This window comes from Ptychodera flava, chromosome 6, assembly GCF_041260155.1.
Source record: "Ptychodera flava strain L36383 chromosome 6, AS_Pfla_20210202, whole genome shotgun sequence".
NCBI lineage: Eukaryota > Metazoa > Hemichordata > Enteropneusta > Ptychoderidae > Ptychodera > Ptychodera flava.
The window spans coordinates 4,897,162-4,925,053 of NC_091933.1; the positions used below are offsets into that span (position 1 = coordinate 4,897,162).

General features: G+C 38.2%; 1 protein-coding gene across 4 annotated transcripts in view; it reads right to left on the minus strand.

The window, feature by feature from the left end:
• The window catches only part of LOC139134655 (alpha-2-macroglobulin-like), a 154,517-nt gene that overhangs the window by 101,002 nt on the left and 25,623 nt on the right, over positions 1 to 27,892 (minus strand). For all 4 annotated transcript variants that reach the window (XM_070701615.1, XM_070701613.1, XM_070701614.1 and 1 more), the window contains exons 5-7: positions 25,688 to 25,874; positions 23,367 to 23,451; positions 21,254 to 21,347 (exon numbers count right to left, since the gene is read on the minus strand). In XM_070701615.1, the coding sequence (XP_070557716.1) occupies positions 21,254 to 21,347; positions 23,367 to 23,451; positions 25,688 to 25,874 (366 nt within the window). The remainder of the gene's footprint in view (positions 1 to 21,253; positions 21,348 to 23,366; positions 23,452 to 25,687; positions 25,875 to 27,892) is intronic.

Below are 27,892 nucleotides of genomic sequence, written 5' to 3' on the forward strand. Positions count from 1 at the left end.
AGACCTGATGATCAAAGCATGTTCTTGGATCATATTGAGCAAATATTTGATAAAGTTCATTCACAGTACAGACAGGCAGCTACTTGACCACAAGGAAATCTCAGGACTCCTGGAGAGCTAAGTGTAAGTATATACATGTGTCATTTTTGACAGTTATCCAATTGGTAAAATTCAAAATTTTTTATCACTCTCAGAGCAATAAATTTGCTGGACAGTGTTTTCTGTACTTTGTGTAGCAACAGTGTACACCCCAGTGTTCTCCCCATAGTTTTCTGATAGAGTAGAGGCTTATTTGCATAATAATAGATGCAATTGTTATGATAAAATGAATTTTATTGTTTAACAAAAATTAAAGAGTGTATACTTTACTTTGTTGAGAACACTGCACCAATTTAGGGTACAGTTATTAGCAGCTTATAGTTAGCTTATTTAGCAGCAAATAATATCTGTTGAAAAGTTCCTGTTAAATTTATTTTTGAATTTCTATATATGGTTTTGGACGAAAGTGAAATCCTAATCATGATGATGAAGGTGTACTTCCATTAAAAATGCCTATAAATCAACCACGTTTCTATTGAACTCCTCTGCCATCCTGCCAGCCAAAATGGCAGAACAGTTCCAATTTTTGATGGAAACTTGGTTGATTTATCGGCATTTTTAAGGGAAGGAGGACACTTTATGTACATTATTTTATTTTTAAGGCAATTTTGGCCATTTTTGTCGATGTTCGAAAACCTTCTCAGAAACTAATCATCTGATTACTTTGAAATATTGTAGGCAGGTTGCTTGGGATGAAGTTTTTTCAGTTTGTTGAAATTGTGGTGAAACTTGCATATTTGTATATTTCGACATTTTGGAGTAATAGTTCCTCTTTGAAAGTCAAAAATCATTTTCTCTAAATCAGTGGTCAGATTGCTTTGACATTCGATAAGCACGTAACTAGGGAAGATATTAATGAGATTTTATCAGATTGTGCTGGTATATGCAATTTGGTACACCTGCTCTATTTTGAAAAGACAAGAACTGAGAAGTTTTTGGTGGGTGTGGCTTGAAAGTTATTTGAGTTATGAATATAAGCACAATCTACTATTAGATACACAAAGTCAACGATTTTGTCACAATAATTGTAAAATTGCGAGCTGATAGCATGGCAAACGCCCTTTTGGAAAATAAGCAAAATTCTTTTTGGGCTGCTGTTGCCAGTGTGAATAGTAAAAAGGTCCCTTTGGCGACTTGTGTAAATAATGCAAAGGGTGATCAAAATATTGCTAATATGTGGGGTAGTCACTTTCACGAACTCATGAATTCTGAGAATAATGTGAAGCACAGGATGTATGTACAAAATTCACTAGACTCGATCCCCTATGCTGAAGAGATGTATATAAATGTCGATGAAATTCGTAATATCATCAGTAAGCTAGTCATGGGAAAATCACCGGGCAGTGATGGTATTGGGGTAGAGCATTTGCGTTATGCTAGCAGTAAATTGATTATTCATTTTGCAATGTGTTTCTCTTCAATGTTAATACATGGTTTTGTTCCCGAAAATCTCACCAATGTGATTCTTGTTCCCTTGGTAAAGGACAAAACGGCTGATTTGTCGAGCAAGAGCAATTATAGACCAATTGCACTGACCAGTGTCTTGTCTAAAATCTTGGAGCGTGTTCTGTTAAATCGTTGCGCAAAACAACTTGAAACTTCTGAATACCAGTTCGGTTTCAAAAGGAATCACAGTACTGATATGTGTGTTTTCCTCCTAAAAGAAACTATCAGATATTATAAGAAGAATGGAAGTTCAGTGTATGTATGTTTCCTTGATGCCGAAAAAATCTTTCGACAAGGTTAACCATTTCACTCTATTGAAGAAGTTAATTGAGAGGCATGTTTGTCTTTGCATTGTTCGTATTCTTAAATTTTGGTTTATTTCCCAAACATTTTGTGTTCGTTGGGGAAAAGCAATTTCTTCCACTTTTACTGTGTCAAACGGAGTGCGTCAAGGTGGCATCATGTCTCCCATACTTTTTAATGTATACATGGATAACCTTAACAAGGCTTTGTCTGCCTGTGGGATGTCTGCCTGTGGGATCGGTTGTGAAATAGGTGGTACAATGTTGAATAATTTATCGTATGCAGATGATATGTGCTTAGCAGCGCCTTCTATCAAGGGTTTAAGAAAACTACTCAAAATTTGCAAGAATTTTGCTGAGAGAATGATATTGTATATAACGTTTTAAAAACAAAATGTATGTGTTTTAAATCTCGAAACAAATGCAGAATTATTCCACCAATTACCCTTAGGGGTTATAGTATTGATTTTGTGTCAAAATTTGTGTATCTTGGTCATGTTTTTACATTAGATTTAAAGGATGATGATGATATCGCCTCCCAACGTAGGGCATTATGTGGTAGAGCAAACTTACTTCTGAGAAAGTTTCGTAATTGCTGCTTGAGTGTTAAGTTACGACTTTTTAATACTTTCTGTAATAACATCTATTGTGCTCAACTTTGGTGTGATTTTAATGTTTCGTCCATTCGTAGCCTGCATGTTTGTCACAATAATGCTTTGCGCAGGTTTTTAGACTTATCGCGAAATGCTAGTATCTCAGCTGCTTTTGTTGAAAATCGTGTAAATAATTTTCCAGTCTTCAGAAGAAGACTTGTGTACAGTCTTGTCCGGAGACTGCAATGTACCGACAACAGTCTTCTACGAGTTTTACTTTTGTCAGACTGTAGGTATTCTGGATTGCAATCTTATTGGAGACAGCTTATGTATCGTAAGTCTTAGAATTGCTTTTATTGTCTCTCAGGGTTCCTGTTTTTTTAATGTGTGTTTGTAATCTGTCTGTACTTTCTTGTAGTTTGGTGTTGTACTTTTTTGGTGTACTGTGTAGCTTTTTTATTCTATGGACGGTCCTTGTACCTGTCTGAAATAAAGTTTAATAATAATAATAATAATAATAATAATAATAATAATAGAACTAATTAATATTCAAGGTCAACCACGTTTACGCGTCTGGTAATACTGAAACAGTGACAATATATTTGAGCAATATCACAGCACCAAATAGCCACGTTGATGAGTGTTATAGGTGAAGAAGGAGTGTTGGAGGACACACTGTAGATAGTGAACATGGAGTAGAAGCTTCCGAGCATGAATCAGTACAAACTGATAAGACACGAGATGAAGAAAAAAGAATGTTAACAGGTTCCAGATCAGCTGCTTGTGATCAGGTGACTGGAAAGATTAATCAATTGAAAGTTCTGATTGAAAAAACAAGAAATATAGAGCTAGTGAAAAATGAATTGCAATCATCGGATAAGACGTACGAAAACTATACGGCAACAGATAGCAAATATCATCAGACATTAGACGAAGTAGAAAGGAAACAAGATTATCAGAAGCTGGTAGCACCCCGTCTGCAAGAATTTGATACGTTTAGAAGACAAGTGGAGAATTGGCTGGAAAAAGCTGAGAGTACAGCCCTACAGCCAGAAATAGACGTGAGGCCTGTTGATAGTGTCTCACAGATTGGACAAAAGGTGCATGTAAAAACAGCAAAGTCATGGGCAGGACGAAGTGGAGTATCTGCTTGCAGTAAATCCAGTAGCAGGTGTAGCAATGCATCAAAAATAAATGCAGCTGCAAAGAAAGCTGAACAATTAGTACAAGCAGCAGCTTTACAAGAAAAACAAGCTTTATAAGAATGTGAGGCCAAAATACGCAGAAGAGAAGAAGAAGAGATTACAGATCAACACAGAAATTGCAGTACAGGATGCAAGTATGAACAGTATGAGGACCATGCTAGTGGTGTAAATGTGGATCAGTAATTGTCTGCTGATCTCTCATCAGGTCAGTGAAGTTGAAGGACAACCAGACTTGGACAATACCACACACAATGAACAAATAATCATAAAGATCAGCAAGACCCTCACAGTAACAGTGATCACTGTTCCAATGATGAAAGGTTTTCTATTGTGATGTATCAACAAAATCAGATGACTAAGTTACCGATTGACCACAATAAGAGGGCTGCATTGCCACCTCAGAAAATACCAGTCTTCAACGGAGACCCATTGAAATACAGATCATTTATTCAAGCGTTCAAACATAGCATCGAATTGAAGACAGATGATAGTGAAGAAAGACTGTACTATTTAGAACAGTACGTATACACTGATGATAACCCTAAAGAAATAGTGAGCAGTTGTGTGCATATGACTCTAGTTGAGGGGTATACCAGGGCCAGAAAGATATTGGAAGATAAATAATCGCAATCAAACCAATCCATAATCCGATGACAGTAGGTCAGAATTCGTAAGACAATAGTTGTAAACATAGACACAAAACAGCACAGAACAGACAGTAAATATACGGTACACAAAAAAAGTCATATTCATGAAAGAAGGATATATGGACCTCTGGCCAGAAGACCAAGAAGTGATGTCAGGTGTTTGGAAATAGTAAGCGCATCCTGCCCCACATTTGGCATCTGCCGTATATCAATCTATAAGTCAGATAGGTAGTGGTCACTAACTAAGGCAAAATGGCACCGATGCCATCAGTGATCATTTGTCGAAGAGAGATATTGTATTTATCTACCAGCTTGCGTTACCTGCCAAAAAGCGTTTGAATGTAGAGATAAGTCTTCCTCTGGTGTAACCTTGATTTAACAATTTGTAAGAGAGATGGCCATGTCTCTCTACAAAATCACCATATGAACTGCATGCTCTAGCATATCGATTAAGCTGGGAAATGTATACCCCATAAGCTGGTGAGAGTGGAATATTACTTATGAGGTGTGGAAAATTGATCATACTATAGTTGAAATCATCTCTCTTGTCATATAGCCTAGTAGAAAGGTGACCATTAGAGTCAAATGCAAGTAAAATGTCCAGATATTAAGCAGAAAAGGCCGTTTCTGTAATTTATTTAATGTCCAATTCTGGAGGATAAATCATAGCGAGATATTTACTGAATTCAGAGTTATTCATTGAAATAACATCGTCTATGTATCTATATGTTAGATTGAAAGTTCGAGCTACAGAGACCTTTTTCTGTTTGATTAAGTTCTGGATATTTTCTGCCTCGTATGAGAACAGAAATAAGTCTGCAAGCAAGGGAGCACAGTTAGCACCCATAGGAATTCCTATACACTGTGTCCTTCAAATTCTACAAATATGTTGTCGATGAGGAAATCAAGCATACTGATAATGTCTTTCTCGGTATAAAACAATTTAGCGTTAGTAAAATTTTTAACAAAATATGTAGAATTATACCCTAATACTACATATTTGTAACAGCGTAAACCTTTTTTGTAGAAAAATGCTTGGTTGATGATGTTTTTCAAGCGTTTTTTCAATTTATTATGTGGTATTGTGGTATACAATGTGGAAAAATCGAAAGTTTTAATAGGTGTTATTTTTGAAACAGATCTTGATTTCAAATTTCCCAAGAGTTCCTTCGAATTTTTTAATATCCACATTTGATTTATACCACTCCGAGAAAGACAACATCACAGTATGCTTGAAGTCCCCATTTAACAGTACAAAGAACAGAAGTCAGTATCATTGATAACTCTGTTGTTGAACATTTTGAAGATCCTGCGATAAACCTAGCTTTGTAAGGTGTTTTGTGGAGCTTTGGTATCCAGTATAAGCTAGGCAACTTATGATGGTCATCCTTTCTTGTAATATTAAAATTATCCATGAATGACTTATGGTTTGCCAAAATTTCAACAACGCCCACAGGATAGCTCAAGCATACGCCAAACAAGCAGAAAATTGGCCAGATATTAAGTCTGAAGATAAAACTGCAATGAATAAGTCTTCACTTTTTGTAACAAAATGTGAAAATGCCATGACAGGCGATCTTCACTCGAGAGAGTTAGAGCACTACATAAATCTACATATGCTCGTTGATAAATTGCCATATAAACTCAGAGAAAAATGGAGAAGGAAAACGCATGAAGAAGGAAAAGACACGTCCAGTGGTATTCAAAGATCTGGTTGAGTTTGTGAGTAAAGAAGCGGAAGTAATGTCAAATGTGATATTTGGAAATTTAAAAAGTGCACAGCAAAAGGAAAAGAACTTGATCTCAAAGGTTGAAAAGAAGTCAAGCCCAAGGCCTAAAGGTACATGTTTCGCTGTAAACACAGAAACCAAGTCATTTGTGGTTTGTACATTTTGTGAAGAAACTACACACAACTTGAACAGTTGTAAGAAATTGATGACCAAACCTTTTAAAGAGAGACTACAGTTCCTGCGGTCTAAAGAGTTTTGCTATGGATGTTTAAAGAAAACTAATCAACTGATAAAAGATTGCAATAGTAAGCTGACCTGTGATACGTGTAAGCGAGCACACCCTACAGTGTTGCACAAGGAAAAGACTGAAGAAGGTACAACAGCAAACAAAGATGACAGTGGTAGTGGTAAAACCAAAGTTGGATATGTCGATGTTGTGTGCCAGAATGCCACAGCCAAGGACCTCAGTGGGTTTCCAGTAATTATGCCAGTAGTGGTGAACTGTAAATCCACAGGTTTGTCTTTGCAGACATACACATTTCTTGATAATGGCAGTGATGCAGTTTTCTGTACTGGCAAAATCAGATGGCAGTTGGACGTTAGAGGGAGACATAGGGTTGTTAATTGGAAAAAAACATACCGAGGGCATTTGAACCATGGGAAGTTATAAACAGCCAGGATGAAGGACAGTATGCTGTCAGAACCTCACTAGGATGGGCTGTAAATGGACCTCTTAAAGGGGCCGGAGACACAGCAGTTCAAGCATCAATTAATAGGATCAAAGTGGAACCACCAATTGAACAGCAGTTGGCAAACTTCTTCAATCAAGAGTTTAGTGAAAGAAGAATTGATGATAAGCCTGAAAGGTCAGTGGAAGATCGCAAGTTCATGGATATGATGGTGACTGACACAAAGTATGAAGATGGTCACTATCAGGTCCCCTTCCCTTTCGACATTCTGATGTAAAGCTGCAAGATAACCGATCGGTAGTAGAGCAATGCATAACACATGTTAAGCGGAAATTTTCCAAGGATCAACAGTATCACACAGACTACAAAACTTTCATGGAAGATATTCTGAACAAAGGCTATGCTGAAAAAGTACCAGACCTTGATTTGCAGTGTGAGGAAGGATTGAAGTGGTACATCCCACATCATAGGGGTATACCACCCCAAGAAAAAGAAGATTAGAGTTGTTTTTTATTGTGGGGCAGAGTTCAAAGGAATGTCTTCGAATAGAGAACTGATGCAAGGACCAGATCTCAGTAACTCATTGGTAGGAGTTCTCACATGCTTTCGTCAATCGCAAGTAGCACTTATGGCTGACATAGAATCTATGTTTTCTCAAGTGATTGAACCTAAGGCTAGTCGTGAATTTCAGCGCATTCTGTGGTGGCCAGAAGGAGATGTACAACAACCTCTGGAGGAATAGAGGATGAAAGTGCACATATTTGGGGCAACATCCTCCCAAAGTTGTGCCAACTACGCTCTAAAAAGAACAGCTGAAGACGGTAGAGAGCATATATTGAAGACATCATCAGTACCATTCTAAAAGACTTCTACGTAGACGATATGTTAAAGTCAGTACAGACAGATGAAGCTGGAAGGTCTTTGTCAAAGGACATTCTCGCACTGTGTAGCCAAGGAGGTTTCCGACTAACCAAATGGGTTAGTAACAAAAGATCAGTATTGGAGTTTATTCCAGAGAAAGAAAGGGCAAAGGAGATTAAAGATTTAGACTTGGACCAAGATCGCTTACCCATTGAGAGAGCACTTGGTATGCAGTGGGACATAGAGTCTGACAGATTTAATAATAATTTAATTTATTGTTTAAAGACCACTACACACCTTGTCTCAGTGGTCTGTACATTACAGAAAATTACTGGAAGAACTAAAATAAACGCAGAAAATACAAAATAAGTCACAGAGGAAAGAGTGTAATTAAAAACAATCGATAAAATCAAGCAAGCTAAAATCTAGACCAAAGGATCCTACCTAAAAACAGCAAAGAAAGTAGTTTAAAAATTTCACTAAAAATGATAAAAAAATAAATAAACTATAAAACATGCAGGTAAAAATTATATCCAAGTCAACAGTAGCATTGACGAAAAATAATGGTTTTAAGAGACTTCTTAAAAAGAGCGAATTTCTTTATCATCCGAAGTTCGGGTGGCAAACTATTCCACAGTTTAGGGGCATACACGCTAAAGGCTCTGTCACCATATGTTCTAGAAAGTTGTTTCCCGTGATCTTTGACAGAGAAGGGATTCAATCTTACACCGACACTCCTTCTGGTATTATGTACTGGGATATCAATTGTTACTAGTTCTGATAAGTAATTTGGAACAAATTCATCTTGATGGACAATTTTAAAAACCAAACAAAGAATTTTAAAACGGATTCAATTTCAGGATGAAAGACAAACCAGCAACCAGAAGAGAAATTTTGTCAATAGTGAGTTCAGTGTTTGATCCCTTGGGAATGGCAGCCCCAGCAGCACTGCTGGCAAAGATCATACTTCAGGACCTGTGTAAACATAAGTTAGGCTGGGATGAAGAAATTCCTGGTAAGCTCAAGAAACGTTGGGAGAAGTGGAGGAAATATTTACCAAAGTTGGAAGAAAACTACTATGTAGAGCGATGTCTGAAGCCAGATGATTTTGGAAAACTAGTAACCACCCATCTGCATCATTTCTCAGATGCTATTGAGTTAGGTTATGGCTCCGTTACATACCTACGTATTGTAACAGAACACCGTCAAGTCCATTGTACTTTACCGATGGGTAAAGCGTGGGTAGCACCAATGAAGCAAATCTCAATCCCTCGTATGGAATTGGCAGCTGCAACGCTGGCAGTTCGGGTAAACAAGAGCCTGAAGGAGGAGCTAAATGTTCAGGTTGAGGAAACGTTCTTTTGGACGGATAGTATGACTGTTCTACGCTACATCAGCAATGAAACAGCAAGATTTCACACCTATGTTGCGAATAGGGTAACCTTGATTAGAGAGGGATCCACGCCAAGTCAGTGGCATTATGTTGAATCCAGCCAGAATCCAGCTGACTAGTGCTCACGGGGACGGTCAGTCAACAAATTCATGAAAAATGAGCGGTGGCTCAATGGACCCAAGTTCCTTTGGAATTCTGGTGAGGTCTGGCTTTGCAACCAAGGAATTGATCACTATCAAGAGTTGATGGGATTGATGGATCCAGAGGTCAGAGGTGAAGCAACGGTCAATGTATTGTCTGTGGATGAGTCAGGTGAGACTGTGTACAAGTTGATCGATCACTATTCCAGTTGATGTGCCTTGAAGAAAGCAGTGGCATATATTCTGCGGATCAAACAGATGCTGATGGACAGAAGCAAGAGTAGAAAGAGAGAGGATGAGATCAGTCTGTATAAGCAGTCTAAATATCTCTGAGTCAAGGACCTGCAAAAGGCAGAAACAACGATTATAGGCTTCATTCAACGGGACGATTTTCAAGAAGAAATTTCCACATTGACGGTCAAGGAAGTGGAGTGAAACGTAACGGCTCCATCCACAAATTAGACCCAGTAATCGGCAGTGATGGTTTATTGAGGGTAGGTGGGAGACTCAGTCGAGCAGCATTACCTGAAGAGATGAAGCATCCACTGGTTGTACCAAAGGGGATGCACGTTGCGATGCTTATCGTACGTGAAATCCCTGAGGATGTCAGGCATATGGAAGAAACAGTGTACTTTCTAGGTTGCGAGAAAAGTATTGGATAGTAAATGCAAATTCTGCAGTCAGGAAGCTCATCAGTAAGTGAGTTACATGTCGTCATCTGAAATCCAAGCCCAGAGAACAGAAAATGGCAGATTTGCCAATGGATTGTGTGACATCGAACGAACCACCATTTACCAGTGTAGGTGTTGACTATTTTGGGCCTATCGAAGTAAAGCAAGGATGCAGCATGGTGAAAAGATATGGTGTAATTTTTACTTGCTTGACCAATTGCGCTGTACACCTTGAGAAAGCAGACAGTTTAGATACAGACTCATGTATCAATGCTCTCCGGAGATTGATAACCAGGAGAGGTAACGTAAGGGACATACGATCTGACAACGGTACCAATCTGGTTGGAACCCAACGAGAGTTGAGGAAAGAAAAAGATAATTTCATAGACTTTAAAAACGGAAGGACAGGCAACTAGCTATTTTCTTTCATGTAATCCTGGGTATAATCCGTGAAAAACTTGAACACTCATCAACATAAACAAACATAACTGTTTATCTCTCGTGTCGCAAGCTCATGGAAATTCCCGTGATTTGAGCGACTTGTCAGACGCGTGATTATGTTAATCACTACAACATTGTGATCAGCGCATGCTCAAGCTTTCGCGTCTAATTTCAAAGTGTCATGTTGTAAACAACAATGGCCGATTGAGTCGGAGACGCGTGAATTTAGTCCTAGTTTTACAAATGTATGTATGACTTCCTCCCAAAAATACTAGTTCAATCCACGAAATAAGACACGTAGAAACGTACATTAGCACTGTCATGCATTATTACAACAGAGAAACATGAGAGGGTAAGAAAAATTACTCAGAGGAAACGCACAAAATGTCGTGTTGTAAACAACAATGGCCGATTGAGTCGGAGACGCGTGAATTTAGTCCTAGTTTTACAAATGTACGTATGACTTCCTCCCAAAAATACTAGTTCAATCCATGAAATAAGACACGAGGAAACGTACATTAGCACTGTCTTGCATTATTATTACAACAGAGAAGCACAAGAGGGTAAAAAAAATTACTTAGTTGAAACGCACAAAAAGATCGTCCATCAACAGCAATGGCCGATCGAGCTGGAGATGCCTGCACGTAAATTTGGTACAAGTTTTACAATATAAACATGATTTGCCCCGCAAAATACTAGTCAGTTGACGAAATACCTAACGTTGAAACGTTTACGATCATTGACATGCATTCCCGTAGGAAACGTGCAGTTCTTCATTTAGCTGCAGCAGATCGGTTTCAGAGCTGTGACAGCTCAAACCAGCTTTAATGCAGATCTGCACAGAGCGTTTGGAGCTGTCATTTGTCTGCTGCAGATTCGAGTGTCTCTGGAAGACGAAATGCAGACTTGTGCAGCTCTTGGCCGATCGGTCAACAGCCGTTATGCAGCTCAAAATCGTTCGAAGTAAAACTTTGTTGACACTGCAATTGTCACAGCTCTATGGCAGCTCGAAACAGTTCACTGGCAGCAAAACATGAGCCAGTCAAGGTATATATAAGGGTAGGCACCACCGTAGTTGAGTTTTCGTTTCTAGTAGAGTGAAGTTATAAGGACGGTCAGGTATTTAATGAGTTCAGTCCATTTTCAAATTAAAATTTGCGTGCGTCCGTTTTGCGATCTCGGCTCAGAAAATTGATCGAGTACGCGTGTAGTGTACGTGTACATGTAGTCTATCAGCGTAATCCTATGGGCACACATATAAAAACGCCGGGAAAGCCCTGTGCATCAATGAGAAGTTGCCTTATAATTATCAACGTGTCTTCCTCAGAATCATTGTTCATTCGATGTTAAGCTGTGCTCCGTTTTACCTTTGATATTTGTAGATCCGAGCACCGCTACTTTTGCTACTCCCCACAGGTCCGAACATCAAATCATAGACCCTTGAGAAAAACGTGTACGTTGCATGTTGTTGTTGGTTAGGCTGCATCACGCATGATGACGTCATTTATCATGTGAAAAGTTGTCCGCGATTGGTCAGATTCGCTAAATGACCCAGGTCACGCAGGTCAAAGTGTTAGCGGCAAGACACATCGACCGTTAATCTACACGTATTGAATTAGCTTCAGGGTTACTCTGTCATGTTTCTTTGCTAAATTTTGGATGAAATTTCGCCGAAAACGGTATCCAAACTTTGATGAAATGGTAGCAAATTGAACGAGTATACTTGACGACATATTCAACGTACCAATAGGTCTCGCCGTCAGGAGAAATGACGTCAAACCATGGATATATTGCCTGCAATTGCAAACGGCATTGCAAACCGCATACCGATCCCAATGATACTATAGGTAAGTTACTTTGACATATCTCCTTCATATGCGTTTTTTATTTGTACAGACTTTTCTGAAGATTACATTTGGTATATCGAGGATATCTAGTTGCTTCAAAGTTCAAGCCAGGCATCAGTAAAACTGCCGATTTGCGATTGTACGGTTCAAGAAGACAGGGTGCTGAAATAATATACACAGTCAATCCAACACAATTGTCATCAATAAAATTGCCGATTTTCGATCACCATGTAATCAGTGTTTCATCTAGGCTTTTGATCTGCTTCATGAAAATGCTGTTGAAACAATATACTACGCGTAAATTTTCCGTACGCTGATTTTGCATATGAAAGCCTGCCAGTTGAGAGTTACGTGTACGTTCACAAAGTTCATTGCCCTAGCCCGATACGGTTTCTGTGTCACATTATCTCTGTACGATTGAGAAAAGGAGACAAACTGAAGTTTTTATGCATTGTATGGATGTCCATAACACTCTGAAAATAATTCTGATAGCAAATCGACACGAACAATCGGACTTTATTGTCACAGAAACGTGTTCAGTGCAGACGGCATGCAATGAAAGTCACAAGCAAACTGTGGTGTCAATGGCCCATACAATGGGTCCTGTTTTTGAATTCAGTGAACAGACAAACTTATTTTTCGTGGCAAATAAACCCGTACAAGTTACAAGTTAAGTTCCCCAAAATTTTAAAATCCCCTCGAAAATTCCAGGGAAGGGGACCAATCCCCCCACCCTGGTGTAGTATCCTAGATGAAACACTGTGTACCGGTAATATGGTTCAGTCTTTGCCAGCCTGCAGCCTTGCTTCACTTTCTTTTTCATCGAAAGGCCTTAACTGGCTTATTGATAAGTTCGCTAATGTAAATTCTCACTGGATTTTAAAAGCTATGTGAACCTTTTGTCTGCACTTAAGCATTGTATGTAAATCATATATTTTCACATTTCAGTAATTTGTGTTTCTCATTCTTCTATCATTTCAGAGTTCATCTGTGACTGGTATTAAGGCTTCACGTTGAAGGAAAACTTCACAGTTTTACACTATAAAAGTATCAAAAACGCGAGCGATTAAATTTAGAGCGTAGCCCTACATGTAGCATTGTGTCGTTTCAGCATGGAAATCCCTTGGTTTGAGTGAGTAAACAGAATTTGTAAACATGTTTGCTGCGAAGTGATTTTACATAAAGTAACACTTTTATTTCCCATGGTCCATCTGGGTGAATTGTATCTATTTAAATTACACCCTCGCGATTCTTCTTTCTCATTAAATGCCAAAACAAATGTGTATTGCTTGATATATAGTTTGATGTCCTTTCCATATAGAGGATCTCAATTTCATTACTACTACCGGTATTTGTTCAAAGCTTCCTATATTTATTCTATACATCAGAATAACTTTTGTTGGAATTGATAAGTACTGGAAATATTTGAATAAACTACAAGAACTTTGATCTATTTACAATGCTGAGATTAACTCTTCACAATTTCTCAGAAGAAGTTTGATTCATCAAACAATGCTGAGGTAAACATCTCACAATATCTCCAACATCAGTTGTTCATGACAGTAAACTTGGACTAGTTTGTACTAGTTTTGATATAACATTATGCTAGCTTCATAAAGGTTTTAGACTTTTTTCTTTTGTTGTATTCAGTGTAATTTTTCCCGTAACCTTTAGTAATAAATGAGTGTTTCTTCATCCTACATCAGGTGTTATCTTTTTTTACTCACATGTGAGCTAGTTCACTGGTATGGTAACTTTGATGAGGTGTGTCACATTTATCTAACAGGGTGACAAGGATCTCCAGCTGCTTGTGTTGTATTGTTGTGAGCCATTGAAGTGAGCATGACATGAGGTAGAAATAAATATATTTTTGTGTGTACAAATAAAATATGACCCATTACATGCAGTATGATAATGTCGAATGAGCAATGTCCATTTTGAGCTGTTATATGTCTTCAAGTGGTCTAATATGAGCTGCTGTATATCTGCAGGTCAAAAGTCATGGGCTGAAAGTTGTCTGCAATGAGCTGTGGCATGTCTGCAGGTCAAAAGTCATGGGCTGAAAGTTGTCTGCTATGAGCTGCTGTATGTCTGCAGGTCAAAAGTCACGGGCTGCATTTGAGCTGTCATGTGTATGTCATTGATCTGCATACCATGCCCCATGAGCTGCAATTTGCAGCTCAAAGCTAATTATATATGCACAAAATCAGACCATTTGCAGATATCTGCAAGTGATCTGCTACAGCCGAGCTGCGAAGATCTGCAACAGCCATCTGGCAGGTCTGCAGGTTTGGTAAGGGTTATCATTACAGCAGAGAAATATGACAGGGTAGGAAATTTTCAGTTGAAACAGGAAGTCGCTTCGTAAACAACAATGGCCGATCGGGCTGAAGACGCATGAGTTTTTAAAAATACTACAGTGCCAAAGTGCAAGAAGTACATAATGAAGTAAAAGAAAGTTTACAGCATTACACATGAATCAGAAATAAACGGAAGAGTTATCAGGGGTGTACAATGATTAGATTGCAAAATTAACTTTGCCGACTCGATCATGAATTGACGGGAATTACAAAAAACAACAACAGTACATATACCTAATAGTGACTCATCTGTCGAAAATGGTAGCAAAATTGTCTGTAAAAATCAATGGGTAATACAGTCCTTAAAAACAATGTGAACTAGACCCCGGAACAGAACGCGACTTGACTCGACAGCACAGGTATAGCGTCTTCTGTGTAGCTCAAGTGCTGCCAAGACGTCACTGTGTCATCACATGACGTGTTTTGCGTTTACATAACTGCGCAGAGGATTATAACCCAGATCGTACGGGTAAACACGCAAGTTTCTTTGATCTTTGCCAGCAGTTTCCAGTCCTTCCGTTTTTAAAGTCTGTGATAATTTGAATCAGGTCAAGATCCATGGTTTACTGTTGAGAAAGGGTATTGATTGGATTTTCAATCCACTGGCAGGATCACATTTTAGTGGTGTGTGGGAACGCCAAATACGCACAGTTAGACAGCTGCTGCAAGCAATTGCAAGGGAGCAAATTCTAGACGATGAAGGTTTGGAGACACGTGTACTTCTTTGTGAGGTTGAATACATCATCAACAGCAGACCTATTGGTACACCATCAGATGATGTTAGAGATCTACAGGTACTCACGCCTAACATATGTTACTGACAATGAAAGGCTCCAGTTTATTACCCTGTCTGATGGATAAAAGAGACTTACATTCAAGAAGGAGATGGAGACAAGTACAATATATGGCTGACTTGTTCAGGAAGCGCTGGACCAAGGAGTACCTACCTATGTTGCAGGAACGACAAAAGTGGTTAAAGCAAAACCAAACCTTGCTATCGGTGATATTGTGCTCATGGTAGATGACAGCTTGCCAAGATGTTCATGGCCGATGGGAAGCGTTGTAGAGGTAATGCAAGATAGTAAAGGTCTAGTACGACGCGAGAAAGTAAAAACAAGATCCACCATATTGGAAGAACCCATCGAGAAACTGTGTTTGTTGTTTGAAGCTGGTTAAGTAGTTGATCATTATAAGTATAGTGGTATTAACTGCGAAGAGTTACAGTGTAATATTGTTGTTGTGTTTAATCAAAGTTCAATTCGAATCACTTTCGAAATTTCAGTAAAATTTCAAATTTTGTATTCTGTGCTTAAATATTGAGAGAGACATTGTGAAGGCATACAACGGTTGTTCTCAAGTAACAGACATACCGCTATGTAGTACATTTGTATGCAGCTTCAAAACATTCATTTTTACAATATGTAGTAAACATTTGGCGCCATCGTGTATTTATACAAGAAAGTTGTCACATGGAACGTTAATGACAATTAGGGGCCAGGATGTAGACGCCAAATTACTCTTGTTTCTTGTTTCATTTTGGCCGCCCTCCGGTGCTGTATGAAAACCATAGAGCTTGTGTGTATCGTCTGCCGTAGAGGGCGCAGCTCATTGATATTAACTTTCGATCATTCTGGATCAAGGACTGAACGAGACCAGAGGGTCAGCGAACCAAAACACAACAATTTTACAGTTTCGTCTTGGTTTTGCGTTATCTACGGTAGTATAGTTTTCCGTAGTGAGTTGTTACAGTATTTCATAGGCATTAAATGATGCAGAAAGCATCTTAAAATGCATCATAACGTGTACTGCGTGTCTGAATAGCGACAGACAGATGACCTTGGTTGAACTGACAAGGTGAGTAACAGCTACACTGTGAAGTTGTTTATTCAAGGCCAGGCTAGACGGAATCAGTAAACTTGGAAGGCCCGCCTCCTCTCAGGTAACTGCAAAGGACAAGGTAGGAACCAGTAGGTTGCAGTAATAGAAATGTTCCTTTGAATACTTTGTACACGTCACTTGTTTTTACAGTCGTTTACTCAGTGGTTTTTTGTCATACCACAAGCATAGCACAGGCCCTCTTGCTTGAAGAATTGCTTACATACACTCCTGGCAACATTCATCAATTTACCACTCTTGTCAACGTAATGCGTTTCATTGCAGAATTGGCAACTTTGTTCTTTGGTATCGCTACTTGTGTTTGTTGCTAGAGCTCTTGCATCTACGAAGGAACTTCCTCCCTTACTGGTACACATTCACTCATCTTTAAAGTCCTCCTTTTGGGTTGTTGCTTCAATGACTGTATTTAAATGCTTCTATGTTTGTTCTTTCCTTTATGTGCAAATTGTTCGAACAGGAACTTATCATTGTTAACACTTGCACGCACAACTGGTCTCCATTTGATTTCCACATTGTATGGCATATTGACAATCAACTTTGCAGTTTTTTAGGTAATCCAAAACACAATGATCATGTATTGCAAGTTTTGCAGCAACTACTTCATTCAATAGATCAGAAAACCATCTTAGTGGTTGGATTTCTGGAATGCTGCAAGTTTATCAATAAGGGCCTTGGAAATCATTCTATTGTTTCCACATCTCTGCTTCAGCTTCACTTTGGCCTGTATGTAAGCTTCCTTAGTTTGAAGCAAGAGATAGCTACTAACCACTGACTTTGGTTCTCCGGACAAAATGTAGGCTCAACAGTTTCAACCGTTCACCAGGCGACTGTGTTTTTGACTCTATCAGCGGATTGGAGGACGATTCCCAATTTGTAAACTGGAGTGGATATTGGCTTAAAACTTTTACCTTCACTTGGGAAAGTCTAAAAGAGTTCACCCACGTTGTCATTATACCTGTAGTTTCTTGTGATTTCTGTCCGTAGGAGTAGCTTGCTGTTTTTCCCCTCTCATTCCATCACCTGTATTTGCCACTGGAGTGAAGGGATGAGGCTCATATTGTAAGTGTAGAAACTGGATATCAATTTTCACAGCCAGGCAAGTCAACTTGATTGTTATATCATTTGATGTAGCGCAGTTTTGGCTATGGGGGCTGTTCTTGTTCAGCATCTGGCAGTGTATTCAAGATTTTGTTCATGTCATTCCTCATATTAGCAGAACGTTCAATACTCAACTGCTGACTTTCATCATCAAATTCTTATTCAATAACTTCTTGCGGTGCTCAATTTTCAGTACGGCTTTTCTGTTACTTAAATTCTTCAATTATTTTTACTTGCACAAGCTCCTCTCTTTCCAGCTGTTTCTCTCTTTATATAAATTAAACTGTACTCTCAATGCAGCCTCCCATTTTCCTAGCTACATTTTCGTTGGCCTGATGCTATTGGGAGTGTGGTTGCTATGGTAACTATTTACCTTACTTTGATTATCACCATTTTTACGGAATTGACTTCAACTGTAAGCATCTCCAAATCTCTGAGATATCGAATTTTATCCATGATATCATTTTCAAATATACAGAATTATTGGAGCGCATTTACCTTTGCTCTATTAACTAATCTAAATCTTCCTGTAACAGTGTCAATTCTCTAAGTCAGGGCTCGAAATTAGCGGTAGTCTGGTGGCAATTGACTACAAACTTTTCCGTTCTGACTACCAACTTTGAAAAGTGGTAGTCAGGTTGACTACCAGTGAAAATTCGGGCAGATGACACGCGAAGATGACAACTTATATTTTAATCACACATTTGTTTTATTGAACATAACATATAGAGTTTCAAGTTAACAAACATATTAATACCGATAACATGCATGTATTTGTATGTATCTCACTATGTATGTTATACGGAACAAGTTACAGTCAGTCAGTCAATTTTTAAAGATATACTCACCTGTTGTAAATAAAATATGTTGAACAGACAATTTCATTAGGGCTAAATTCCAAGGTTTTTCAATTTTTTTCTGCGTAAAATATTCTGACTACCAAGACTCTTCTGTTGACTACCAACTTTTGAAAATGGTAGTCAGTCTGACTACCATCACTAAAAGTTAATTTCGGGCCCTGTAAGTTGATCATGGAGTTCAGTTATGTCCTGCCATATAATTTTAGCTAGTGCTAACTTTGTTTCAGTATGATAACAGCTCTAGAATTTTTAATGGCTTCCTTTCCTACCTAGAAGATCGATTTCTTCCTCCTTAATTCTTTTTATCACCATGCATCTACCCTTGGCTGTTGCAGTCCGTTTTCTTGCTCCACTTTGTTCATACTGAGCGTCACTTGTCAAATATATGTCTCCATCGACGTGAGCTTGACCTCAAGATGAACGTCCACGAATTGAACATCTAGTTCACTGTTGCTGGCTCTACCCTTTGATATTTACTCAGAATGATACTAAGACAACTTTCGTTTCTCTTCACGAATTTTACTTGATCCAGGAACACAAGAAAACTGTAATAACTGTAGCAACGAAATGCGCGGCAATGGATATGCGTTCATATATTCCATAGAAACCATGCATATGAACAACCAGAACACGAATGGTAGTCTTACTAGTATAGCTTTATGATCGCCAGATTTCACCTAGATTTGGGTGATAGAAACTTGTAACTTTTCAATAGCAACAATGGCGGCCGAAAATCTTCCGCATGCTTTTTAGTATGGAAAATTAACAAACCAGATATGAACTGAATCTGCTCACGTGTTTTACACCAGATTCATTAATAGTAGTAGGCTTCACAGAATGTCGGGTATCCAGTAAACAGACTAAAAAAATTTAGCATTTACTCAACAGAACAACTTGACCTACTAATGTGACCCCTGAATGGAAGGAATGAATTTGAGTTTGACAAAATTACAAACTTAGTTATCAGGTATTGATCGACTGCTGATGACTCGACATGCATTGACATTTATCAGACACTACGGGTCGCGTGAAATAATACAGCATGACATGAATTACTGCATACTTTTTGACTGTTATGAAGTTGTGTAAAACAATTGTACCTTTGACTTGTCTCATATTAAAGTGAAAAAGCAACGAGCAAGGCGATCTTATGCAACATTTGAAGACCTCAGGATAATCACTAACCAAAACACAAGAACAAAGAAGGACATGAGCACACGACGCGGAGTGGAAGACAGACTTCTTGAAAGACTAGAAGTGTATACGTTCTACTGCCAGAGTAGCTACCTCTGACGAGGATTTATTGTATTATGTTTTTCATTATTCCTGTCAATAAACCAAAAATCATACCAATATAATCGACACTCGTGTGAGGCGTGTAATAAAGCACAATCAGATATCTGTTATATCATTATGTGTAGCAGGTTTCATCAACTTTCGCACAATACTCTCAGAGTTAAATCACCAATTACAAACTTTATTTAATATGTAAATAAGCTAATGATTTACTTGACACGCCCAATGCTTCTCAGTACAATTAAATATTTATCAGATCAATATCTGTATCAAGTTTCATCAAATGTAATGCTGTAATGTTGGAGTAATATCACTAATTACAAAGTTCATTAAATATGCAAATGGACCCTTTATTAACACCACATAACTAAATGATTTACACCACAATTAGATATCTGTCGGATCAGTATCTGCAGCAGATTTCATCACATTTGGTGCAGTTATTTCGGAGTTATATGACTAATTATAAAACTTCATAAAATATGCTAATGAGCTATTTATTAACTTGACACTGCCCAATGCTTCTAATTATAATTAGATATATATCAGATCAATATTTGTTGCACGTATCATCAAGTTTGGTGCAGGAATTTCAGAGTTATGTCACTAATAACAAAAATTCATTAAATATGAAAATGAGCAGATAATTGATATAACACTCACAGTATCATCATAATGTTCTGAGATTATCATCTGTGAAAAGTTTCATGAAATTATGTGCAGTATTTCTTGATATTGTCTACACTGTCATTACCGTGTCCATAGGGAAACCATTGTACGGAAAAATGATATCGCATCACTTCATTAATATGCAAGCCACACAAAATCTAATCAGTTCTTGCAAGTGGTATATGGTACCTGTGTACCAAATCTGACTTGAATCTGTTCAGGCGTTTTTGAGTAATCGTGTAAACAGACAGACAGACACACACGGACAGACAGACAGACATCGCTATGACATTAGACCACGTGTGAACACGTGACCCCCCAAAAATAGAGTAACTATAGAGGCTGCACTGCAAATTTAACAGCAGAAAATCACTGAGGAAGCAACAGATCATGATAACGTTTGATCCTAACAGCATGCAATTTCAGGCAAATCATAGAGGTACAGCCATACAGTGACTGCATGGGCTATATATATTGAAAGTCAGCAATTTCTTTTATTGTTTCAATCAGGATTGCTTTCACCATCAAGAAGTCATATGCTGTGGCAGCCCTCGTACAGTAAGCTCGGAGAACGAAAACTTTGCCAAGGATAATTACCAGAAACATTATCAGTGAAACTTTCTTATGGATTTGCACAATCATGAGTCCTGATTCTCATTCATTATTTCTATTAAGGCTGTAAATATAACTACCCAATCGACCTTGATTTTAGGAGAAAATATTAAGTTACTGCATTCAGGTCTATTTGCGGAATCCGCCGATATGCTTTTCAAAAGACTGAAGAATGAGAATGTGTGGATGTGTTAAGAAAATGTTCAGCTGGAAACTGACATATTGCAATCACACCAGTTATGCACAGTCGATGACCGGTGTGATTGTCAGTAACGACTGTAATTACTTGTGGTTTCAGGCAAACTCATAACTGCAATTGGTCAATCATGATTACAATCATACACATCCAATGTACCCCATGTGACTTAGATGTAAAATCATTCCTAAAGTGACATTACCTTGCTATGAAATGAGAAACAGTCCCTTCTGAAATAGGATGAGTCACAGATGTCACCAAGGACTGTTCCTTGTACAGGCTTGCCATAGGTATATCTACAGGAACAAAAAGTGCTATTAAAATCTGCTGTTACACCGAGTGCTGACATTTCATCCGTTTGAGTGATGACACTGATGACTGCTTGTAACGTAAAAGACTATCCATGAAAAGCTTGTGTAAGCTTATTGTACTGTGCTTGCAATATCCTGTTGATAAAATGATAATCTCCGAGCTGTACTATATGCAATGAAGTATCATGAGATGAAACACTGCAGTCAACTTAAACATATCACTTGTTGTTTAACCTGTGTTGCTGCAAAATAATGTTTGATACTCGTATTGCTAGACCAATGCATGCACAAAAATAAAGCTTTATCGTTCCACAGTACTAGTGTCTTAAATGCTTGTGATGTCAGTTTCTGAAAACAGAAATTTGAGAAATTACAAATCACATGACCTTTTCTATTAATATCGTTCTGCACTGCGATATTCTGCGAGATACGCACACCATTACACTGTTTTCTTGAACAACTATTGTTATTTACTCTAACATCCAAAAGCGGATTTGTTTGACCTTTTCTGCAGACAATTTATTTATGTTGACTTGGTAATCAGTAGTAAATCAACGTACTGCCATTTGTAATAAAACTAGATGTCACTTGACTTCTTTGATTACACCCTGATTATATCAGTTGTACCTCAATTATAACTGACGAACAGATTTTATCATCAGCTTACTTCTCTAATCGAACCCCTTGATACCAAACGGTTGTACATCAATAAAACTAGATATCAGTTTACTTCGCGTACGATTTTTTCCATATAAGCAACTTTATAAGGAAATATAATCTCTGAAAAATGTTTGCTCAGTCAGTCCCATTGTTAACTTGAACACCTGTAGTACTCGACCGCAACATTAAGGAAAATATTTAAGTACTAGTAATATTTACAGTCTTCCTTCACATACAGTGAAGCTTTATTTGATCTCAAATCAGGCTTAAAACTACAGTTGATTGAAATCATTCTGTTCGGAATCCCAGGCAAAAAGTTATTCTTGACAATCTAAAGTGAACTTGATGGAACATTATTTTTCAAATTTCAGTAGTGCAGATTATTAAAGCTTTGAAAGAAACTATATACATCTTTCCACATTTATTGTTAATAGCGAGCATGAGGTAAGACAACTCATAATCTTTGACAAGTACATCCATGACTCCTTGCGACTCTATAATCAGTACCACAGATAAATAGAGGACAGACTAACAACGCAGCTTGCATTTTGTTTTATGGCCGTCTCAGTAGACTATGGCCTTTTCATATAAAAATGAGCTTCACAGGTGTTAGACTTTTTGGAGACTTTGTTTGTAGTTGATAATTGCACGAGATTATGCGAAAAGTACGACGAAATGGCATCGTGCTGCCAGTCGCGTAGCAACCATACTTACTTTGTGAGCTCTAAGGGCAGAAACACTGCTTCACGCGAATCAAAGCATAACACGCCAGCAGTTTCATAAACAAGTCCTCACATGACCAACTTTTTAAATATGATATGACTGACCGTTAACCGTTGAGTAAAACCAGACAGTATCGATAAAAGACTTTTAAATACGGTTCAAACACACTCATTATATATCCATAAAAATGTGAGGGGAAATTTCAAAATGGTAAATTTCATTTCCCCGAAGTTCGAAACTTTCCAGTTTTCGCCAGTACGTCAGTTCCGCTCAGTGCCACACAACAACAACAACACGAACTTTGCCGAACATAATTTCGCTTAAAAATTGGCAATAATCCGGAAATTACCGAGGGTGCATGGTCGGCACTCTTCGAGAGAGAGAGGCGAGAGCTACCTGAGGTGAGGCGTACATTGAGGGCTTACGTAACCGCTTCACATCTTAAACAATACCCGTTGCCAGTCTGTCTCTCTATTTGTCTGTGTCAGTACACAGTGTTCTCCAAATATTGACTTGTTTCCATTGCCTGACACTACCATTTGGAGCATTAAACATATACACATTTTATTATCGTCTTTCACAAAAACAGAAGAAGTTACTGTTAATGACTTGTCCACATACCTGCCACAGATTTCCACACTAAAGTTTTTATCAGTTTTAATTATATATGGTGGCGACTTAACAAAAACTTCGAACTTCGGAAGAACTGTGAATATAAATGGATATACAAAACATCAGAAATCATCTAACTTTTCGTTAGCAAACGAGGTATATTTACAAGAGGCTTAGTCACTGTCACAGCCTCATACGGATAACGCTCAACGTCTTTTTGTTGAAATATACGATAATTGGATAAAATTTCACTGATCATATAATCGGGTTTGCAACTGACAATGATATTATCTTCTATTATATTGATAAGCATTATGTCAATGGTAGCATTTAACTTATACATTGTGTGATAAAATGATGGCTTTCAAAGTTGGCGTCACAAACTGCAGCATGTTCACTATTTTATTCATTTCATCTGAATTCAGGATCACCATACAATTGGAACATCTGACCATGTCTGTCAGTAGCTCAGCTATCTTTCATCGCTACTTATACTGGTAGCAATTATTCCGCAGGTGAGAAACACTCTTTCTGACGTATTTAATGTGTGTACATAAACTTTATAAACAATAACTCTAATTTGCGGCTTTCCTTTATTTTGACAACGTGAAAATTGTATATCGCGTAATGTTTAGTTATCTCCCTATCTATCACCTTGGGTTTTTCTGAGATGGTGGTTACAACAACGGTCTCGTAAGTTTGACTTGAATAGAGCTGGTCAAAAAGTAATCTCATTGACCTACCGGGCCTGACTAACCTGAGTTACCCCTTCATAGAAGGGGTCAGACCTGAGACAGTAAAGCACACAGGCTCTCTCTCTCTCTCTCTCTCTCTCTCTCTCTCTCTCTCTCTCTCTCTCTCTCTCACACACACACACACACACACATCCATATATCTACATGGTAGTCTAAGAAAGGAACGGTGAAAACAGTCTCACTGCTAAGGTAATACTGCACTCTTTACAGCTGTACAGCCAAATATGCATGAAAAACTATGGACCCACAGCCCTCTGGAATAATCTGAAACATAGAAAATTGAAAATGGAATAAAAGATTTGTAACAAAACGTTTCTAGCGATGAGTTCGAGAATAAAATCACAAATATGGTAAATCCTGTACAGAAAGAGCTCGAACTGCGCGGTATCACGTTTCCTGCGTCTACATCTACGCAAACTTCCTTGGTCAATCGGGGTTGAAGCTTCAGCGATACTAAGACAGCATCAACCGAACAAACACTGCAGCAGGCAGCTCATTATAATCGTAATTGCAAGACTTATACACCTTATCCATATTATTTTATGAAATATCATCACCGTACGTCTATTATAAACGTCCAGATGAAATTCCGACGACAGCGAGCACACCATCATCAACTGTGCTCGACTCTTCTGCCTCCAACATCAACGACTATCCGTAACGATGAATGGTTCCCACCTACTCCTATAGAACCTCCACCATCGTATCAACAAACGCCCGTTCTCGCTTTAAAGTTTCAGTGTGTTTTTCCACAGACCTGCGTTTAGTGTCAGTTGTTGTTTCAAAGGACGGAAAGCCCTCGCTTCAGTTTCTGAGTTGGATAAATTCATTGATAGCAACACCGTGTTCATGAAAAAAGTAACAGCAACTTTAACACGAACACGCCTTTTCGATGAAAAAGATTTCATGACATTTGTTACATTGTCTGTTTGTTTTGTTGTTAAGCCTAATTTAAGATTTACGATTCAAGATTCAAGCTTCGCGATTAAAAATTCTGAGGTCAAAGGTCGCTTTTGTCCCGTGACATTTTTGTCAAAAATCTTACTCCAATAATTATCCCTCTTAACTAAAAACCAGACTTCTAGCTCTATTTGCTAGCCTAGGATGATATTAGGGTAAAGGTCAGGGGCAACCTCAAACTTTTTGCGCAATTTGATTTGAACTCCATACCAGTCATTCTTCAAAGGAAACTAGCTGTCTTGAACTCTTACATAGGATAAGATAAAGCCAAAGCTTAGCTGCAGAGGTGTAGTGCAGTTCAAAGGTCATGGAAAATACTGAAAAATAATATTGTAAAAATTTTCTTTTATGAGTAATTTGTAATATCGCAACATTTAGCTGTAAGGCACCTAACACTTTTCAGAAATTGAAAATATCAAGATCCAATTATCCCAAATTAGTTCCAATAATTTTCTAAAGACCTTTGCAGGGCTGAGAACACAGTAGTGAATTTTCTTCAAATTTCCCCGATTACAAGAGTTTACTTTTTAAGGTGTCTTGCTACACATTCCAGATTCCATTTTCCATTTTCCATATTCCATGTTTCTGTTAATTACACTTTACGCTTTTGCCTACCATATTCAGCAACTTCAAATGTCTGTTCTGTTGTCTTGCCCTCCATGTGACTTTTGATCTTCCATATTCCAAGTTCTGGTTCTTCAGATAATCCAAACTCAAACTCAACAAGACCATCTTCTGTTGTAACATTACTCCACTGTATCAGTCTGACACCAGTTGGATTTTCAATCCATACCGTGGACAACTGAATAACAAAACACAAAACATCATTTGCTTTCACCAGCATCTCTAATCCATTTGTTATCATATATCAGATACATTAGCAATTACACAAACACATGCATATGAGTGAGTATGACTGTGTACATTTATATGTAACGTGTATTATTATACATCTCTCTTCGAGAACAATATAATTTTGTGTGCGCTTAAAAAAGCCACATGGAATGCCTGTTCTGTTACAGGTGCTGTTTACAGGTGCTCAATCCCCTGCGGCTGTATCTTCCCGTTCACCGTTGAATGGTTTCAAGGGACTCATTGGACGAGTGTCAGAACATGTCTCGCGCACGCTCTGTACATATGCGTGTAGTGTACACACATACCCGCGCACACGCATGCACACACACACACACACACACACACACACACACACACACACACACTAACCAAAACTTGCAGAAGTGCATCCGAAAATTGTACATTCTACAAGCGCTGTAAATCTGAAGAAAAATTGTTGACATAATGTATGTATGTGTATGTGTGTACGTACATATATAAATACATACATACATACATACATACATACATACATACAGACAGACAGACAGACAGACATATGTATGAATGCTTACGTACAACCATACATGCATACATACTGTTACGTTAGAAAAAATGGTGAAGTCGGCGATTTCCTTGGAAATAAGATTTATAACAAAAATTAAACTAACCACTAATTTAAGGTATACAGTACAAGCTGTAATAGTTTACAGGCTACTTATCTCAGCTTGGACGGCACAAAACTCTAGATTTGGGTCAGTCAGATCTATGAACTGGCAGTCGTTTGGCTTGCAGACTTGAGTTTGGTCCGTGTAAAGTCGTCAGTATAAATCCAGCGTGGCTGTGAAGATCTTGAAAAGTCTTGAAATTAACACTGCTTGAGTTATCTTAAAGCTTGAGGAAAAACACGACAGTGACACGATTGCAAATACCTGACTGAAAAACTGTGCTGTCCTCTATTTATACTCAATGATTCTATCTAGAGAATATAAGAACTGCCTAGAACTTCCATTGATATCCTAATTACTGTTCTATAAATATCTTCACCAGTAGTAAACACGACTAATTAAATTTTCAGAAAGTTCTAAACATGACTGATTAGAGTCAATGTCATGGAGGACAATGACCTTAAGAAATTATGTTCTTGATTTATTAAACTCAGGTCATGAGTGGGAGAAAATGGCCTACATAACACACCCCTTCCTCAAAAAAAAATATTTTTTTTTCAAAGAATATTTTTCTTTTTACAGATGTGATATAGAGAAAGTCAACAACGGTGAACTCTAAATAGGAGAAAGACAGTCTGCAATCAAATTGCCTCTGCCCTTGATATGTCTAATGGCTAATGTCTAAAGTTTTTGTGGGATTACTTAAATTTGCATGAAAAGTAGCAAACAGGATGATCTATCCCATGTTTATCCTGTTGCGATTAAACAGCACCAGCAACCGTATCACAAGCATCAACAGCTAATTTGAATGGCAAACTAAAATCTGGTGCATACAAGACCGGAGTAGTTTGAAGTATTCATATAAGTGTATCATATGTCCGTTGACATTGTTCTGACCAACAGTGTTCCCGCTAAGGCTTATTTGAGCGCTAGTTGTGCAGTGTCTCCGAATGCTCTCGCAGTGAAATTTAATGTTTTGCGCAACTTTAGTCTAAGTCACTTCGATCGGTATGAGTTTTGGAACTTATTATATAACTCGGGGCAAAATGTGCGATCTCAGCGCGGATTTTACTTCCGCGTTTCGAGTTTGGTGCCCGTTGGCGGCGCAGTTGCCACCAAAGTTCATTATACGTTGTGACTACATACCTCAATAAATTAGCAAAAACATGAACGGACATGGCTGCCCCTGTGAGACAATCAGGCGTATCTCATGAGGTATTCCAACAACCAAGATGAAGTTCAAAGCGTTGCGATAATTAAATGATCCCAAAACCACTGCTAAACGAAGAGCTGGCATGGTAGGGGACGTTTTGTGACT